Here is a 20,341-nt window from a genome sequence, read left to right as displayed (position 1 = left end):
CTCATGGGCACGGTTCTCGAAAGATGATAACTTGTTTGAAATATTGCAAAGCAACAGTGTTTCTTTATCATGTGCAACCTCTGAAATGATGCTTTAACACATTATCATGCAGTACACCCCACTACTATCCACCCCACTCCAACCCACCCCACTTCAATCCTCCCAACCCACCCCAATCTAATCTGCCCCACTCTAATTCGCCCCTTCGAATCAAAAACAGTTTGCACTACTCCGGAGCAATCTGGCCCCACTCCAAGCCAAAATATTATGCCCCACTCCAATCTGCTGCACTCCAATCCCAAAAATCTGCCCCACTTCAATCCAGAACAATTTGGCTTACTCAAATCTGCCTCTCTCCATTCCAAAACACTCTGCCCCACTCTATGCTCCACACTCCAGTCTGCCCCACTCCAGTCAAAAACAGTCCACCCCACACCATCCTAGTCCACCCCACAATCCACCTTAATGCAATCTGCCCCAATCCTAAAACAATATTCCCACTCCAATCCAAAACTATCAGTCTCGCAGCATTCTGAACTACGTCACTCCAATCCAAAGCAATCTGTCTCACTCAAATCCGACCCATGTCACTCTAATCTTCCCCATTCCAATCCAAAACAATCTGGCCCACTCCATTCTACCCACTCCAATCTAAAACAACCTGCCGGACTCCATTCCATTTCAACCTGCCCCAATCCAATCTGTCCCACTTTAATCCAAAACAACCTGCCCCTCTACAATGTCAATCAACCCACTCCAGTCCAAAACAATCTGCCCCAATCCAATCCACCTCACACCAATTCAACCATTCCATCTCAATTCACCCCACACCAATCCACCCACTATAACCCAGTCCACCGCACACCAATCAAATCCAGTCTACCCACTCCAACCCAATACACCTCACCCCAATCGAATCCAGTCCAATCTACCCTTCTCCAATCCAACCCACCCTACTCGAATGCAACCCACTCCAGTCCAAACCACTCCTGCAATCATCCTGCCCCAGTCCAATCCAATCCAACCCAACCCACTCCAGAAAACTTCACTGCTACCCAATCCACCTCACTTCAGTACAATCCACCCCACTCAGTCCAATCCAGTCCACATTAATCCACCCTACTGCAGTCAAATCCACTCAAACCACCTTAATCTACCCTTCAATCCAGTACACCACTCTCCAGTCAATTCACCCCATACCAGTCCAATCCACCTACTCCAATCTAATCCATCACAATCCACCACACTCAATCAAATCCATCCCATCACACCTTAGTTCATCCGTCAGCTAATTCCACCTCCCTCCACTCCACCCCACCCCATGCCAATCCAATTGACCTCACCTCAATGGAATCCATCCCAGTCCAGTCCACCCCAACCCAATTCACCTCCTCTAGTCCACCCTACTCCGGTGCACCCCACTTCAATCCACCACACTACCCTATCCAGCCCACCCGGTCCCAGTTCAGTGCACCTTACTCCAGTCCAATCCATCCAGCCTACACCACTCCAATCCACCCTATCACAGTTCAGTCCACCACAATCAAATCCAATCCATCCACCCCACCTCTATACAATCCCCCACAATCCAACAGACCCCAACCCAATCCAATCTACCCCACTCCAATCCAACCCACCCCAACTCTATCATTCCAATCCAAACCACACGCTGAATCTAATCCACCCCATTCACCCCACCCTATTTCAGTGCACCCCACTTCACACCTATCCACCCCACTCAAGTCACCCCAATCCAGTTCACCCCATTCTACTCCAATCAACCCCACTACCTCAATCCATTCCAACCCACTCCACTGTATGACACTCTGCCACTGAATCCAACTCCCCTCTACTCAATCCTACAACACTAATCCTCCTACTCCACTCTACAACATTCAGACAAAACCACTCTACTCCTCCACTCCACTTTGACACTCCACGCCACTAACCTTCAGCCGTGCTGAACAGGAGCCACACTGATGTACAACATGGCAAAACAAAGCGAATAGCTGTTGTATAGGTGAGAGCTATTGGCTTTGCCAATGCTTGTTTTAATGGTGAACTACTGCAGTGGAAGCAGGACCACTAGAATTATGTGACAGGAGAGGGCCAAATTACATGGCAGTCTGCAGTAAATTACGCAGAAAGAAAAGGCACATTATGCACTGTAATGTGGCACATTTTGTGATAGTATAACTTTTTTTTTTGTTTTTTTTTAAATACTTGTTCACACTGGGAATTGGTTGCATCTCATTAGTATCAGTTTAACACTGAAGTATAGCAACAGAATGGTGACCAATCAGCCTTCAAAAATGTTTCTTTTAAGTAACTTTTGATCCGTTTGAGCTAGAAACTATTTTTTTTGGTTAAAATTCCCACAGATAATGGACTATGTGGCAACTGCAACAAATCTATAATTATGCAAAAAAATGCCAGAACTGCGCAGTCGCATAATTCCAATGGCCCGGATTATAGGGATTATTTTTGTGTGGTTTGTTGACGTGTCTTGGGAGCCTTGTGACCAAGCCATCATGAGATAGAATACTGTGAACAGCTGAACATTTCAAACCACTTCAGGTGCTGCTGTACCAGAATCTATGATTGCAGTTTTGCCCGGTATACCTTTCTCGTATGGCTTTGCACCTTACACCAGAATATCATGGGCAACAGCTGCCGGTCCTGAAGACTATTTGCTTTGTGCTTATGAAGCTGATCCAAGTGAAGGATAGTGCATAGAGAACAAAGATCGGCAAAGCCAGTAGGTCTCGCCTTTAGAGTACGGCTGTCAAGCTACTGGCTTTGCCAATAGTTGTTTGTAAAGCACTGTTAAAAAAACATTAAGAGGAAAAATATTTCAAAATACTAGAGGGAAAAAAAGCAAACCTACCTTAAGGTATCTCAGAACTGTCCAGTGAACTCAATATTTTCTATCTGTGTACAAGGCATGGTTTATTTTCTACCTATTAGGATCCTCTTGTATACTGAATTCTTACCAAATATATATTTGACTCTCTATTCCACGCCTTGGTTTCTGTGGCAATACTCGATCTTACTGTCTTGAAAAAGTCATCATAGACGAAACACGTGTCGGCTGCTTTCTGCACACTATTAAACCGCTGAATTTAATCATTTTCGTAATAAATGGATCTACTTTTTGAAGCTTACTGTTAAAGATTCCAGGTGTATTTTACGTGTTATGGTTATGTGCGAGTTCCTCTAACATACATTGGTCACGCTTCTGGTAGCGTACGGTTTTCACCTGTTGAGCACACTGTACTTTTTATGTTACACTTATCCTATCTTGTGGGAAGTACGGTATTATACCGCTGCTACCACACCTCCTTTTTTATAATAGTATATTGTAAGGTTTGGGGATGCCACAGGCTCACCAGTGATGAAGGAAATCATCTCTAACACTTCTTGATTCAGGTCATGCATATCTGATCTTTGATTTGCATTGTTTTAGGTGGTGTGGGCTGCAGATATTGTGTAGTTCTGAGCTGTCTCTGTTCCTGGAGTCGTCCTAAGCGAATTTTTTGTCAGCTAAGTCGTGCAGAGATCTTCCAAACAGTCAGAGCAGTTTCTTCTCTCACAGGACAGTCCAGTCTCTCATAAGTAACACTACAAGTGTCTTCGGGAATCCAAGCTGGTCTCTGGTTTGTGCAGGAATATAGCAGAGGTTATGTTTCTGAAAAGGTATCCACTCTAGGCTCACACCACAGAGCCCCCTCGAATTCTAGATGATGTACAAGGTGCTGGCTTCGGAAGACTGAGACAAAGAAAGTCCTGCCATTTTCAAATTCGGAGGCTTCCGAATCAGGATATAGTACATCATCCTTTTTTCTGTCTAGTTTCTGCAGGTTTGAAAAGTCCTAGGTTAAGACAGTTTGAAAATAGTTAAGATGGTTTGTTTATGAAGCAGTACAGCACCCCCACAGAAAATCACTGGGAAAAGGGGATGTGTGTAGTTCACTTTAGTGGTACCTACAGCAAACAAAGTAATGGAACACACACAGACACACACACACACAGACACACATACACACATACACACCCCCACCCCCCCCAAACATTTTCCATGTCCCTCATAGGCAAGAGACGTCAGTTATGGTGGTCGGGAGGAACCTTTACCAGGATGGGCCGAGTAGGCAGTGGCTCAAAGGGCCTGTGTCCCTGTACTATAATAGCGTTACCACCATCGAAAGTCGTCTCATAGCCTGTGATCAGAGGACAATACCCACCGTTTTGGACCCACAGAGGGAAGAAAAAAAAACTTAGGAGCTTGCTTATGGTAGGGCTGGGAATCCTGAAGTAAATCCTTTGGCCTCCCTAAAGGCAAAGAACTCTGGTAACACGTTTTCCAGTGGTACACAGTGGCATGACCCAGAATAGCCTATTCTCAGGTAGCTTCACCTAAAACTAACAAAGCAGGCGGAGAACATGGCACAACTTCCAGCCTGATACAATCTGGAAATTGAACTATGCTCCCAGTACCTATTAATAGAGTGGAACCACCCAATGATTAAAGATGCAATGGATGAAAATCTCTTTGGTGAAGAATGCAAACCATGCTCCACTCTTCTAGATCAGAGAGGAAGGGGCAGATTAATAATGGAGTGCTACAACAAAAGTTTTTTCCAATGCATATACAACTATCTCCTCTGATTCCTTTTCTTTCCGTTCTTAATATTGCAGCTATATTTTTGGGAGGGTGGGATGTGGAAGGAGATAATTGTGAGACTCCATACTCCAAAAAGGAGGAACAGAATGGGGTAGGTGGGTGAATCAAACAAAACAAAAAAATCGAGATAACAGGAAGTCTCTCTTTTTTATTAAATAACTACCTAAAATAAACATTTCCAATTCTGAAATTATTTAAGTGAGTCGCATTGATCTTTCATTCGTTTTGTATGAGCGTTTATGTACATTTTATACAAAAGCATTTTAAATTGTTGTCAGGCTTGCGGTTTTCAAAGCAATCCCTTGAGAGCCTTTCTACATTTTCACCTGTTCATCTCATCATCTACCTCGCAGCACGCATGCTAGTGCCAATCATATTACACAACCAGTGTAACATTACAAGAGAAACAAAAATGCTGATCAAGTAGATCATTTTGAACATAATAACAATGTTAATGGCAAATGTTTTTCATATAAACGTCACAAAGATTTTTAATAGACAACATTCAACACTACGTTGGACAGTGTGTATGAAAATATTAAACCAGAATGGAACTGTGTACAGTCGCAGCTCTCCCATATGGCACCAAAATTCCAATGTATGGATTTCTCCGTGCAAGGTCACCAGCATGTGCTATGTGGGTAGCAGGGTCTTGCGTGAGTTTTTAAGTTAGTCAGAGACCACCAGGATGCCTGTAGGAAGATCCAGAGATAACGGACAAGCAGGGATACAGGCTGCCAGCTTATTTAAGATAGGAGCCCCCGTCTTCCATGGCCTGATCCTTAAATAGCACGAGGCAAATTAAAACGCTGGGCTACCCTGAGAAGGGTAAACTAATGTAACGCGGATTCACAAAAGCAAATTCTTGACAAATTCTCTAGTCCCTTATTAGTTGAGGACAGATCCCAAATGCGATCGTTTGCAAGACGGTGTTTTACTGGTCCACCAGCGCGAAATACTAATATCCGCAAGTGTATGAAACGTTTTACAATCACTCCATAATAACAGTATCCAAGGAACGAAGCTTATAGAATACAGACATCTTAATTCTTCTTCCAAAAACATCTTGAAAGTACAGTTCATTTAGAAACTGCGTAATCTGCTACTTCACACAGAAAAATGAACATAGACAGAAAATAAGTTAAAATTCATCGTAAAAGGTCTGTATTCAAGACAAATACTGCCTTAACCAGATCCGAACAATTAAACACATAAAACACAATTAATCTACAGTTTAATTTCTTCTATACAGTTTTAGGAAAAAATGTACATTTCCTCAGAGGAATGATCACAAATACAAAATATACATTCTGGTCAATGCCTGTACTTTGCAATGGTTTATACATTTGTGCATGTTAATTAGGCTATGTTACAGTTGTTTGGCTGCACGCTTAATTAAGGCAATCTGTGAAAAACACTTTTGTTACTATACATTTGTAAAACTGCACATGATTATTGCCGAACACCGCCGAGCAATAAAGATTAGAGGACCAAGCTATACAAATTCAGTATTTTCCAATTGCAAATTTATGTGCTTGAAGCAAAATGCTGAAAACTTGTAACCAGAACCCGTGTAGAACTTGTTCTGAAATTCCACCCTGGTGAAAAAGAAAAACGAAATTACTAAATAAATATGTTTGTAAACTGCATAAGAGCGACATTATATAAAATGTAACAAGATTTAGAAACATTTACATTGTGAGCGTCTACCTCTTTCCAACAAAATATAATTCAGTTTACACCTACCTTCCTACATGCTGATACATTAAATGCTACACATACAAATACTTGATATGAAGCCAAAAATGTCTTTACACATCAAACTCGTTCTGCAGTACTAAACACAGTTGAGTCTGTTTTTAACAAAACAGGTAATCACTTTGAATTATGTGTTGAAAACTTTAGGATTATGTTTTTATTGGTATACTTTACATTTAGTTCAAATTTAGACTTACGATATGTCACAAGAAGGTTGAAGACTGAAGAATTGTGAGGGGAAAAACGTTTATTTTGGAAGAGACATGAGATAACCTCTTCAAGCATTAAATACAGACAACATGTAATGTGTTAAAACCTTTCAGTCTGTGTTCTAGACAGTTTTTTTCCGATGCTATCTAGGTACACGTTATTTTGACGAACAAACTTAAAGAATTTTGTAATGGACAGCAAGCACTCTTCTATTCTCTCACAGCACACACATTGATTTTGGATACAAGATTACTCATTTTTTTTATGTCTTAGTTTGAGGCAGAATATATACGGAACTTAGGGTAAGCGTTTTTTTTCATTCACAGGACATTGCTTCCAAAATTTGAAGCTCTAATGCTCCCTACTTCTAAGATCGTGGGTAAGGTTTCATATAGCAACAGTTGTACATAGCCTGGTGACTTCCCACCCATACGTTTCACCCCTTGGTGGGTGATGTGTCTGTGGCTTTTTCGAGGATGGACATTTTTACAATTTATTTTAAATAAAATTACGTAATTCCATACAAGCAGTACCTGAAGTAGAGGGTGACAGGAAATCTGGTGGGAGGGACAAACAAAAGCTATAGACCAATCTTGCTGGGGAATGAAGTGTACAAAGTGTGGGAGCACAAACTTCTTTGAGGCCCAAAGACTAAGCCCAGTTCTGAGCCAGAGGATTTTGCATCAGTCATCCATAGCTGAGCAATGGTTGCAGCATTTATGTAAAAGTCCATTTAATCTAGGAATATCAAAATCCACCATGTTCAAGTTGCAGGATGACTAGAAAAATGTACCACTGTCTCACTCATCTCTCTGGAGAAGTAAACATGAGCGTTCCCAAGAAGTTTACCACAGTGGAATCATGAACTTCCCTACCACCTTAAAAGGAAATATCGAGGACTGGATCAGATGAAACGTTTTGATTGATGGAAAATCCTAGATTGAAGAGTGTTACTAACTAAACAAAAACTTTCTAGACAAGCAGTTTGAGACTGAGCACTGATCAGCTATTTATCCAAATATGGAAACCAATTAATGTACATGTGAAGATGTGCCATGAATACTGATGGATACTATTGTGAGTATCCTGAACGTATAATTCAGACTGAATGGTAACTATCCACATTTGTTACACTTACCCTATCTTGTGGGAAGTGCGGACAATGCTGAACCCAGGTACTGGAGATACTATGCCTTAAAAGATATATTGAAGTATGCATCCTGCATAACTATGGACTTCATCTAGTCCAGGTGTCTCAGACCAGTCGATCGCAAGCTACCAGTAGCTCTCAGACACCTCTCAGAGTAGCTTGCAGCTTAGAATTCATTCTTAAATAAGCGATCACATTTTCCTTTTAAAGTTAAGAGAAATCTATGTTTATTTTACATTATTTCATCGGGCTGTATATAGCAGGGCCTCAAAATGAGCAGCGCTCAGTCAGATTTATGACCCAGACTGGGGTACAGAGGTGAAGAACTGACCCACTGAAGTATTTAATTCTTAAATACAAGTCCTTGTCAACTCAAAGGCCTTTGGTCTCCAGTGGAACAGAGGTTTCACATCAATCTGTTGGAACTGCGGGCAGTACGTCTGGCTCTCAAGGCCTTTCTCCCTTCCATTCGCGGTCAGTCAGTCCAGGTCCTGACGGACAACACTACAGCGATGTGGTATATAAACAAGCATGGAGGAGTGGGGTCGTACCTTCTTTGCAGAGAAGCTCTTCGACTCTGGTCCTGGCTTCAGAACCACAAGATTTGCTTGGTAGCAAATCATTTGGCCGGGGTTCTGAATGTACGTGCGGATGTTCTCAAACGACGCAGCTTGGTCGACAACGAGTGGCGTCTTCATTCGGATCTGGTTCTTTACATCTTCCAGATGTGGGGGTGTCCACAGATAGATCTGTTTGCTACTCAGGAGAACGCGCAGTGCCCGTTATTTTGCAGCCCCCAGTATCCGGTGCAAGGAGCTTTGGGGGGGCGCGTTTCAGATGTCCTGGAAGGGTCAGTTGCTTTACGCGTTTCCTCCCATACCCCTGATTCCTCGAGTTCTGAGGAAGATCCGCCAAGACCAGGCACAGGTAGTTTATGTATCCACCAGAAAAAGTGTTACCGAAGGTAAGTAACTTATTCATCTGGTGTTTTGGGTATTTTATGCCTGCTTTCTTGTGGGGGACTATCTTGATTGATCCAGAATACTTTTCGATTATTTTTTGCAGATTTAGATTGGATCTAAGCAATCCTGAAGGAGGACTTAAAGAAAGGGAAAATGATGAAGGTGTATACTCATGGGTCTTGAATTAAGCATCTCTGCTGAAGGTGAAAGGAGCACAGTCTTCTTCCTATTGGGAACACTTACTCTATGATGAATATTGGGTTTTAGTGGCTAAACAAGTGGTTGACTTCTGTATGGTCTGAAATCTATACTTGCTGGGTGACCCAAGATGTTTTCTTTTAGACTTCTGTAATAAAGGTTTGTGAAGGTTGCTAAAATCCCCTGCCTTTTTAGAGTAGTAGTTAGTGTATTTACATTTAAGTAACAATTTATTTACTGACTGTGAAGATGAGGCTGTATCACTGAATAGTAAAATGATAACTTACCAGGGAGGTGTCAATATGAGGAAAAATGCAAACATAATCATTCTCTCGCTGTTCTCTACATGTTTCCTTTCCCATTTTTGCAATACAGCCTGTTCCATGCCTTCTGAGATCCAGAAGGAGAATTAAACTAAGCTGCATTTATGAGAATGACGATGAGTTCGGATACGGCCTTTGCACTTAAAACTCTCCTATGCTTTGGCACTTTTATCCAAAAACGGAGGGGGTATCAGATATTTGCTTTTACCAATGGCTAATCTAATCTCAGCAGACTGAGCTAGTAAATTAGACATAATCGCAAGTGGTCCATTTTTTAATCCCTGTATTTACTTAAATATTTTTGACATGGTTGATCCAGAGGCCTAGTTCAAGTGGCAATGGACGATTTAATCAATGAGTGTCATAGTGAGTAATGTGTTCACTACATTTGCTCGAGCCTTTGTTGAAAAGAAACTAAATACATCAGTTATTAAAGGAAGGACTCCAAAGTCTCCATTGCTTTTGACGGAAATGCGTGGATTGTCTGGTTAGCTGAAGAGACTCTTGTTCATTGCCAGGGTCTAGAGAGTGCATATCACAGCCTACCTTTTGCTTTTTTAGAAAAAAAAACATACTGGAAACCCCTCCTCTACACTCAAAAACGTGTCCGGGACAAACAAAGCCTCTGCTACTGAAGCAACAGGAACAGGTTTTGATGCAGTCAAGACATTTTGTTCTTTAACATAAATTACGAAGACATGAAGAAATTGCTAAAAACACAGAAACAGTGGCAGATTAGCGCTACAGTCAAATTGCATGCTGTTTTATATAAAGGGGAGGTAGCAGTCTTGATAGATGGCGTAGTATTAACTGTGTTGTAAACAACAAAAATATCATGCAGGGCCACCTGTATATTTGCGTAATACACAAGTGAATTAGGTCTGAAACAGACGCGCTTGAGGAGTCTCGCCAAACAATTGTCAACAGTAGTCAAAATAGAGAGAAGAGCCTACAAAATCAAGTGACTAATGGAGTGAAGGAGACCTGTCCATGTATGAGACTAGTGACACAAAAAGATGCAAGGTTTATGAAAATAAACATTAGTCTCAAATATTTATTCACTCTTATACAATCTATACTGAAGATTGGCAACAGAACTGTGTTATATGTATATGTGGAGTTATATATGTGGGAAGTACGATCAGGCCTTTAAAAGAAAGGATACAAGAACACATTAGGGCCATTCGTTCCAACAATGCAAATTATCCCTTTGCCACACATTATAATAACATACATTGGCAAAGGGAAGTTTTAGGTATTTCTGTATATGGTGTGGACACAATAGGTCACCTCCCTAGGGGAGGAAATAAGACTGCCTCTCTCAGACGCCTAGAAAGTAGTTGGATCCTAAAACCTAGGGCTGTGGAAAAAGGCCTTAATACAGAAAAGGACCTTCATGTATTTCTATAAATATATATATATAGCTATCTGTTTCTCTTTAGAGATTCCAGTTCTATTATCAAATGTACCTATATGACATACTCTGTGAACATGTATTCTGCACCTATGGGTTTTCTACTACACATTTTGGTCATTTTAACCTTTTGTCTCAATTTCACCTTTGTGTTCTTTATGCAATTCTTTTGTATTTTTGTGTTCTGGACTAGATATATGTTTAATTGTTTGTGAATTTTAAAATCTATGTCCTATGAATAACTATCTCTAACAAGTGTTACTCAACAAATCCTATTTACATTCCTATTACACTAGAATTTATGATACAAGAAATGATGCATATCAGAATGGCCTTATTTTGTTTTTCACCTTCTGACTATTCTCCTTAAATGTTGACTCATAGTAAGAATATATTTTTTGTTGTTTTGTTTTATATCATACTTTGATGGCTTCATAATTTTCCTTTCCAACATGGCGCTCGGCTGTTTAGTGTTATGTAGCACCGATCCCGACTTCTGTCCTCTGTTTATTTCTATGCATTTCACTTTAAAATGGTTTCAATGGCTTACTCCCGAGTTACACGCTGCTTGAACGTCAGAGTACTCGGACCGACGCTCTCCACTGCGGTAAGCTCGTAGCCCCTCCATCGTGCACGTTTAACTAATTAGAAGTTGACCTTTTTACCTGGCTATTTTTATTACTTGTTACCGTGGCTACCGCATCTCACTTCCCGGCGTGTGCTCTTTTACGAGACACATGATGATTTAATGTCGGACCACTCGGATGAATTAGGCTTTACTCGTAGCCCCGCTGTGGTCACACGACTAACTAATTAGAAGCTGCTTACTGCCTGACCACTTTTTATTATTATGTTTACTGTCTACATTTTGTTTAAATGCTTATTACAGGGCATTACTTGGTGCTCTCTTTTCAGATTTATTGCATGATGAGCACTTCTCTTGAGCTTATTTAGCCTGTTTTTTTACATTTTAATACTATTGTGTATGCTTTGGGCCAACAGTACCTCATACTTATCGATATTCCATTGTTACTGAGGCATTGTTAATATTGTTCTCTCTGTAACAATAATGTGCTGTTGGCTCCGTACTCACTTTATTATATTTACATATTGTTTTTGGACTAGATATTCCTTCCTCTTTTTATATCCACATGTTCATTAACTAAGCTTTGGCCATTATAGTTATGAAGAAACTAATGAGTACTTTTTACGTAATTCTTAGCTCCTTTTGGGCTTACCATGGCCTTATACTTTCAGTCATGATCGTTTCTATTTGATGCCCTGAGATACTTTCCTGAGAAACCACGTTACAGTGATTTGGTGTTCTATTCTACTTGTGAAACGTCACTTTCTTCTTGGGACTTTGACATCTTAGTCCCTTCAAGGACAAGTTTATCCTCATGCATTATACTCTGGTATGTTGATTCATCTTGATGTACTATCATTTTGGTTAGCTCTCATTCTTCATGCATAAATAATACGTTAACTATCGGGTAGTGTGGTACTTTATAAGCATCACTGCTTCTGCGTGCACTGAATTACGTTGTTGGGGCTTTTTTTGCCTTCATCTGGGTATCTCACTTGCACGTAGATCCATATTCCACTTGACACACATGGGTATTTCTTTCCATCATAGGGACGATTTTTTCTGTATGATGGGTCTTCCCTTATATTTATTAGATGTACTTGTTTGCTCTTTCCCTTCCCTATTTTCCCACCACTTTTTTATTTGATTTTCTTTCCCCATACTCTTACCATACTATTTGTACATTCTTAATGTACCTCTTGTGTGTTTTTTTATTTTATTATTTATTGTACCTACACTATATACATTTGGCTTTTGATTTTCAATTTACAGCCTTGAAAAAGTCCTACGGACGAAACATGTGTTGGCTGTTCTGTGCATTGTTGTACTCACCAGAAATAAAGAATATTCATTGGCAGAAGAAGAACATTTTCTGCATGAACTTGGCTACTTTATTGCTTTGACTATTCTTTGGAGTGCTCTGGGGTTTTGTTTAACAAGTTTTCCAGCACAGTTCATAACTTTGTTATGATCAGTGCAGTGAACACCTGGGTGGTTGGGTGTCATACCAGACATAGCACCCAATATTTGTTATTTGGGACCAACTAGCCTTTAAACATAACTACGGATGTACGGGCTAAATAGCATCAACCACTGTTTTCCCTTTTCTCCCAGCCCCTGTGTTCTTTCCCTAAAACTGTATCTTTCTTTCCACAACTGGCACAACCCTGGCACACAGTTAAGTCTCTTGTGAAAGGTACCCATGGCACCAGGGGCCCTGTGGCCAGGTAAGGTCTCTAAGCGCTGTAGCATGTATTATACCAACCAAGGGGACCCCTCACTAAGCACATACACACTGCCTTGCAGCTTGCGTGTGCTGGTGAGGAGAAAAAGAAAGTCGACATGGCACCCCTCTCATGGTGCCGTGCCCACAAATCACTGCCTGTGGCATAGGTAAGTCACCCCTCTAGCAGGCCTTACAGCCATAAGGCAGGGTGCACTATACCACAGGTGAGGGCACCGCTGCATGAGCAATATGCCCCTACAGTGTCTAAGTCCATTCTTAGACATTTTAAGTGCAGTATAGCCATATTGAGTATATGGTCTGCGAGTTTGTCATAAAGAGCTCCACAGTTCCATAATGGCTTCACTGAACACTGGGAAATTTGGTATCAAACTTCTCAGCACATTAAATCCACACTGATGCCAGTGTGGGATTTATTTAAAAATGCACACGAGGGCATCTTAGAGATGCCCCCTGTATGTTAGCCAAACTGCTAGTGTAATTTTGACCGGTCTATGCCAGCCTGCCACTTTCAGACAAGTTTCTAACCACATGGGGTGAGTGCCTTTGTACACTCTGTAGTCAGAAACAAAGCCTGTCCTGGGGGGAGATGCTTCACATCTGCCCCTACAGGAACTGTGACACCTGGCGGTGAGCCTCAAAGGCTCAAGCCTTGGATTACAGTGCCCTAGGGCACTCCAGCTAGTGGAGATGCCCGCCCGAGGTCTAAGCCCCACGTTTGGCAGCAAGTTTGGTGGGAAATTAGGGAAAACAGGGAGGAGTGGCCACCCCAGTCAGGACCACCATAAAGTGACCAGAGCAGAGGTGACCCCCCTCCCTGCAGAATCCTCCATCTTGGTTTGGTGACAGGGACCAATAGGATTAGGTTTGTGCCCCCCTCCCCATAGGGTGGTGGGCACAAGGAGGGTCTAGCCACCCTCAGGGACAGAAGGCATTGGCTACTGCACTCTGACCCCTAAAACACCCTGAACCCAGCTCACCAGATTCCTGGCGACCTACAAGAAGGGCTGCTTAGCTGAAACCCCCAGCAGAGAAAAGGAAAACGACAACTGCTTTGGCCCCAGCCCTACCAGCCTGTCTCCTATTTCAAAGAACCTGCTAAAGACCAGCGATGCGTCCAGCAGAAGCAGCGACCACTGCCCAACTCCAGAGGACTGTCTTGCACCCAAAAGGACCATGAACTCCAGAGAACAGCGGCTCCGTCTAAGAAAAACCAACAACCAAGGACTCCCACCTCACTCCGGATGCGTGAGTCCTGATCCCTGTGCACCTAACGCATATGGCCTGTGTCCAGGTGGTCCACCCAGCAGGAGAGGGTCCCCAGGCTATTACGAGCAAGTGCCCACCCTGGGTTGACCTCTCCACCCCTCCTTGATGACACCTACAGAGGTGTACTGCCATTTGATAAAGTTTGTTTTGACCAATGACTTTGTGTTTCACCACTGCGCATATTAGTTGCTCAATGTTCACCAGTAGCACATGGTATGTTTTGTTCAGTTTAGCCGCCTATGGGCTTTGACATTGCATTAGTCATTACATTCTGTATTCTGCCTATTGGCTTTGACATGGCATTAGCCATTACTTTCTGTATTCAGTTGAGCCGCCTATGGGCTTTGACATTGCATTAGCCATTACATTCTGTATTCTACCTATTGGCTTTGACATGCTGTATCCAGTCTAGCCGCCTATTGGCTTTGACATTGCATGCCTATTGACTTTGACATGATGTATTCAGTTTAGCTGCCTATTGACTTTGACATGCTATTAGATATTCTGCCTATTGGCTTTGACATGATATTATATATTGCATTTTGTATTCAGCTTAACTGCCTATTGGCTTTGACATGATATTATATATTGCATTTTGTATTCAGCTCAGCTGCCTATTGGCTTTGACATGACACTAGACATTGCATTTGATATTTAGGTTAGCTGTCTATTGCCTTTAACATGACATTGCATTTGATATTTAGGTTAGCTGCCTATTGCCTTTAACGTGGAGTTAGACATTGCAGTTGAGAATCCAAGCTGTATTTTTCCAAGCTGTGTTTTTGCACCAGAGAACCAAGATGTTTTTCTCACAGTAGACTAGACATGATAAGAGAGAGTACATGGGTGTTGTTTTTTCTTCGCTTGAGCTTGGGAACAGGAGTAGTCTTGGAGACCTGGCCAGTCTCCAAAAGGCTTGCTCAGTTTCCCAGGTCTGAGAGGAGGGGGCACACCTTTGTAACGAATGTAACAGGCTGCAGAGGGTCAGATTCGAATCTGCCGGACCTCGTGCTGGAGCTTGGCGCAGGCTGCCAGCAATCCCGTGTGGGTAGATGAATCTCTCTTTCTCGCGGCTGACAGGGGTCATCAGCTTGCAGACCTTAGAAAGATGAAGCTGTAGATAGTTCCCACACGGTGAAGTATTTGTTTTGCTTTGCATTCAATATCTTATAAATATAACCTGCTGTGTATATTGCAAACTGATATATTTTGTTTGATTAACGCGGACTTGAAAGCTACTAATTCGTCATACATAAAATATTGTGGTTGGGGAAGAATTAACAACAATAAAAGTCTTCTTTGACCTCAGAAGTGCATTTCTGTTGTGTTATGTTAGTGCTTAGAAACTAAATAAGAGGAAAGCACTACAAGAGGGAATCCCGAGGACTACCCTGACCGTGAAGCTTCAGACAAAGATACCTAACTCCTAAAGACACAATGCACTCACAACCCCCAAGCCTTGGAGAAACAGACACCTGGTGCAGCTACGTTCAGCAGGCAGCCCTCCTCCCCGTCCGACTGATGGTGTGCCCGAGACACCCCCTTGGACCTCGCCTGCAGCATCTGACCCCCGGGTTCTCCTTAAAGACCAGCACTGAAAACCCAACGTCCTGTGTGCACCATGCACCTGGTCGCCCTTGTGCCGCTGAGGGTGTGGGTTTGGTGCCTACATGTGGCCCCTCAAGCGCACCTTCAAGCCTGCCCCCCCAAGCCGCGGGTACTTACCTGCAGGCAGGCCTGATTCCGAGTGTCCGTGTCTCCATAGGTGCCACGTTAAATTTGCTCAACATTGACCTCTGCACCCAGCCGGCCCTGTGTTGCTGGTGGTGGGTGTTGGGGGTTAACTTGAACCCCAACCGGTGGACTTCCTAAAACCTGGAATCTGAAACTGTAAGTGTTTTACTTACCTGTAAAACAATCTGACATTTCTCCTCCCCCCCGGAACTGTTTCAGAAAATTGCAGTGTCCATTTTTAAATCAGATTGACAATATTTCAAAAACTGTTTTACTTACCTATTCCAAACAAAGTACTGTTAATACCTGTGTGAAATACGAAACATTTAAGGTACTTACCTACAACTTGAATCTTGTGGTTTTAAAAATAAATAAAAATATTTTTGCTATATAAAAACTATTGGTCTGGAGTTACTTAATTGAGTGTGTGCTTCTTCTATTGTCTGTGTGTACAACAGATGCTTTGCACTACCCTCTGATAAGCCTAACTGCTCATCCACACTAACACAAAAGAGAAGATTAGTATTATCTACCTTAGCCTGTGATAAGCCTCTAGGGAACCCCTGGACTCTGTGCACACTATATCTCATTTTGATATAGTATATATACACAGAGCCAGCTTCCTACATTGGTGGATCAGCATTGGGATCTACAACTTTGCATTTGCTGGACTATTCAGCCAATACCTGATCACACAACTAAATTCCAAAATTGCCTTTAGAAGACTGATTTTTGAATTGGACCATTTTTTTCAATTTTTTTAAAAGTCCTGCTAGGGCCTTGGTTAAGTCCCCTTAGCATTTCTTTTTAAGTTAAAAAGTCATTCTTAAGTTAGGATTTAGTCACTAAAGATAGTTTTAGTTCCTTAAAAAGTAATCCCAACTTTTAGTATTATAATGCGACGCTCCGAGGATATGGTTGTGGAACTCAACCTCTCCCCTTACCTACATCTAGGGACGGCAGAGTTAAGGTCCCTTGGTAAGCTGAAAAAGATTAGAAGAGGTTCCAACCCTGCCTAGGTCAAGCTCCAGGAGCTCTTGGCAGACTACACCAGGGACCACCGTGCTGAGGAGGATGACTTCGCCCTCCTTACCTAACTAGGGAGACCAGGGTCTCCAGGCCCCTGTCTCCAAGGATAGAACTCACTGGATCTGGATCTTCCACTGGGGAGTCCAGTTCCTCTGGGAACATTGGGGGCAGTCTCAATGAGGAGGACATCCTTTTAGCAAGGATGGCCAAAAGGTTAGCTTTGGAGCAACAACTCATGGCTATAGAAAGGGAGAGAGCAGAAATGTCCCTAGCACCCATTAATGGTGGCAGCAATATAGATAGGGTCAGGGAGAATTCTGATATCCTAAAAATCCCCAAAGGGATTGTCTCAAAATATGAAGAAGGAGATGATATCACCAAATGGTTCACAGCTTTTGAGAGGGCTTCTGCAACCAGAAAGTTAAACAGATCTCAGTGGGGAGCTTTCCTTTGGTAACTGGTCACAATCTCTGGTAAAGATGCAGAATGCTATGACCACATGAAGGCTACTCTGATTGAGGGCTTTGGATTCTCCACTGAGGGGTATAGGATTAGGTTCGGGGGGCTCACAAAACCTCATGCCAGACCTGGGTTGATTTTGTTCAATACTCAATGAAAGTACTAGATGGTTGGATAACTGGCAGTGGAGTGCATGACTATGATGGGATTTATAATTTATTTGTGACAAAACACCTGTTAAGTAACTGCTTTATTGACAAGTTGCATCAACATTTAGTAGACCTAGGTCCAATTTCTCCCCAAAGAATTGGGAAAGAAGGCAGACCATTGGGTCAAGACTGGGGTGACCAAAAGAAAGGGGTCACAAAGCCTTCCCAGAGGAAGAGTGGTGAAACAACTAAGGACAAAAAGAGTCTTCACAAGGGCCCCAAAAACCTGCTCAGGAGGGTGGGCCCGAGCCTCTTCACATACCACAAATGGGTACAAGGGTAAAAACTTTGATCCCAAGAAGGCCTAGTGTCACAACTGTAAACAGCATGGACACCAAACTGGAGACATGGCCTGTCTCAAGAAAATTCCCACGAGCACTACTCCAGTTAATACTGGAATAGCCAGTCTCCTGGTGGGATCAACAGTGTGCCCAGAGCAAATCAGGGTTCACATTGAAGCTACACTAGTCTAGCCACATTAGTTGGCTGGCCGCCTAACATGTAAAAATACAGGCAGCTGCTCTTAATCAATGGGAGAAAGGTAGAAGCCCTGAGGGATACAAGTGCCACTGTCCCCATGGTGACAGAGAAACCGGTTTACCCAGGACAGTATTTGGCTGGACAAACATTGCTGACAATGTGACTAACGTCCATCCAATGGCTTTGGTAACTTTAGAATGGGGAAAGCCTACTGGCCTGAAACAGGTAGTGGACTCTTCTGCAATCCCAGCAGAATGTTTGCTAGGGAATGATCTGGAGTCCTCAGCTTTGGCCAGAGGTAGAGCTCACAACCCATGCAGCCATGCTGGGAATCCCTGAACTGGTGTATGTGAAAACCAGAGCACAGAGCAGAGCACAAGGTGAAAAAGAAGTGGTGGAGCCTGGAATAATGGCCCAACCTTCCAAGAGAAAAGGTAAGCGGACTAGGGGACCAGCCTCTGAACAGCTAAAGAAACAATACCTCTCTTCCCAGGAAGATGTCTTATCTGCTGAGGGAACTGAGTCTATGGAGCTGGAGCCTTATCAGGTAGAGCTCTTGGGCCCAGGGGGACCCACAGGGGAGCAGCTGTGCCGGGGACAATCAACTTGTCCCACTCTTGAAGGCCTGAGACAGCAAGCTGCTGAACAGGAGAAGGGAGATGCCAGTGGCTCCCAAAAGGACTATTGGGAGGATGGACTCCTTTACACTGAGGCCAGAAACCCCAAACCTGGTGCAGCTAGGAGAGTGCTAGTCCCTCAGGAGTTAGAGAGTTTATCCTCACTTTTGCCCATGACACCCCCCTAGCTGGGCATTTGGGACAAACCAAAACATGGAGCAGACTTGTAAACCACTTTTATTGGCCCAGTATGTCTCAGAAAGTGAAGGAGGTTTGAAGCTCCTCTGTCACCTGTCAAGCCAGTGGCAAGACAGGTGGCCACCCAAAGCCCCCCCCCCCTTATTCCACTTCCAGTGGTGTGAGTACCCTTTGAGAGGGTTTGTGTGGGCATTGTTGGTCCGCTGGAACCACCCACAGCCTCAGGGAATCAGTACATACTGATAGTAGTGGATCATGCTACCAGATACCCTGAAGCAATTCCCCTTAGGTCAACTACTGCCCCTGCAGTAGCCAAAGCCCTAATTGGTATTTTTACCAGAGTGGGTTTCCCTAAGGAGGTGGTTTCTGACAGAAAAACAAACTTCATGTCACCTAAGCTAAAACACATTTGGAGTGAGTGTGGGGCGACTTACAAATTCACCACACCATACCATCCACAAACCAATGGACTTGTTGAGAGATTCAACAAGACATTGAAGGGCATGATCATGGGGCTCCCTGAAAAACTCAAAAGGAGATAGGATGTCCTCCTGCCATGGCTGATTTTCGCCTACAGAGAAGTGCCTCAGGAGGGAATAGGGTTTCCCCCCTTTGAGCTTCTGTTTGGCCATCCTGTAAGGGGACCACTGGCACTTGTTAAAGAAGGCTGGAAGAGACCTCTCCATGAGCCTAAACAGGATGCAGTGGACTATGTGCTTGGTCTCTGCTCTAGGATGGCTAAGTACATGGAAAAGGCATTCAAAACCTTGAGGCCAGCCAACAACTCCAGAAGTTGTGGTATGACCAAAAGGCTGCAATGGGTGAATTCCAGCAAGGGTACAAAGTCTGTGGTCTGGAGCCTGTGGCTTCCTAAAACCCAGTGACTGAAACTGTAAGTGTTGTAATTACCTGTAAAACGATCTAACATTTCTTACCCCCAGGAACTCTTTCTGAAAATTGCACTGTGTCCATTTATAAAACAGATTATTGCCAATAATTCAAAAACTGTATTACTTACCTATTTCAAACAAAGTTTTGTTGATACCTGTGTGAAATACAAATCTATTGAAGTACTTACCTGCAACTTGAATCTTATGGTTCTAACAATAAATTAAGAAAATATATTTTTGCTATATAAAAACCATTGGTCTGTAAGTCATTGAGTGTGTGCTTCTTCTGTTGTCTGTGTGTGTACAACAAATGCTTTGCACTACCCTCTGATAAGCCTAACTGCTCAACCACACTACCACAAAAGAGAGCATTAGTATTATCTATTTTACATTCTGTTAAGCTTCTGGGGAACACCTGGACATGAAGCCG

The 20,341-nt window shown here is 42.8% G+C and overlaps 1 protein-coding gene across 1 annotated transcript in view; it reads right to left on the bottom strand.

Moving 5' to 3' along the window:
• Nucleotides 1-4,809: 4,809 nt before the first annotated feature.
• Nucleotides 4,810-20,341, bottom strand: part of ATP6V0A2 (ATPase H+ transporting V0 subunit a2) — a 407,112-nt gene continuing 391,580 nt past the window's right edge. Inside the window, exon 20 of the mRNA XM_069215012.1 lies at nucleotides 4,810-6,279. Coding sequence (XP_069071113.1) covers nucleotides 6,177-6,279 — 103 coding nt within the window. The 3' untranslated portion in view covers nucleotides 4,810-6,176. The remainder of the gene's footprint in view (nucleotides 6,280-20,341) is intronic.

The sequence above is a fragment of the Pleurodeles waltl genome, chromosome 11 (assembly GCF_031143425.1).
Source record: "Pleurodeles waltl isolate 20211129_DDA chromosome 11, aPleWal1.hap1.20221129, whole genome shotgun sequence".
NCBI classification, from domain to species: domain Eukaryota; kingdom Metazoa; phylum Chordata; class Amphibia; order Caudata; family Salamandridae; genus Pleurodeles; species Pleurodeles waltl.
Note: the sequence above shows the minus strand (reverse complement) of the source record. Positions and strands in the feature narration are given on the sequence as shown.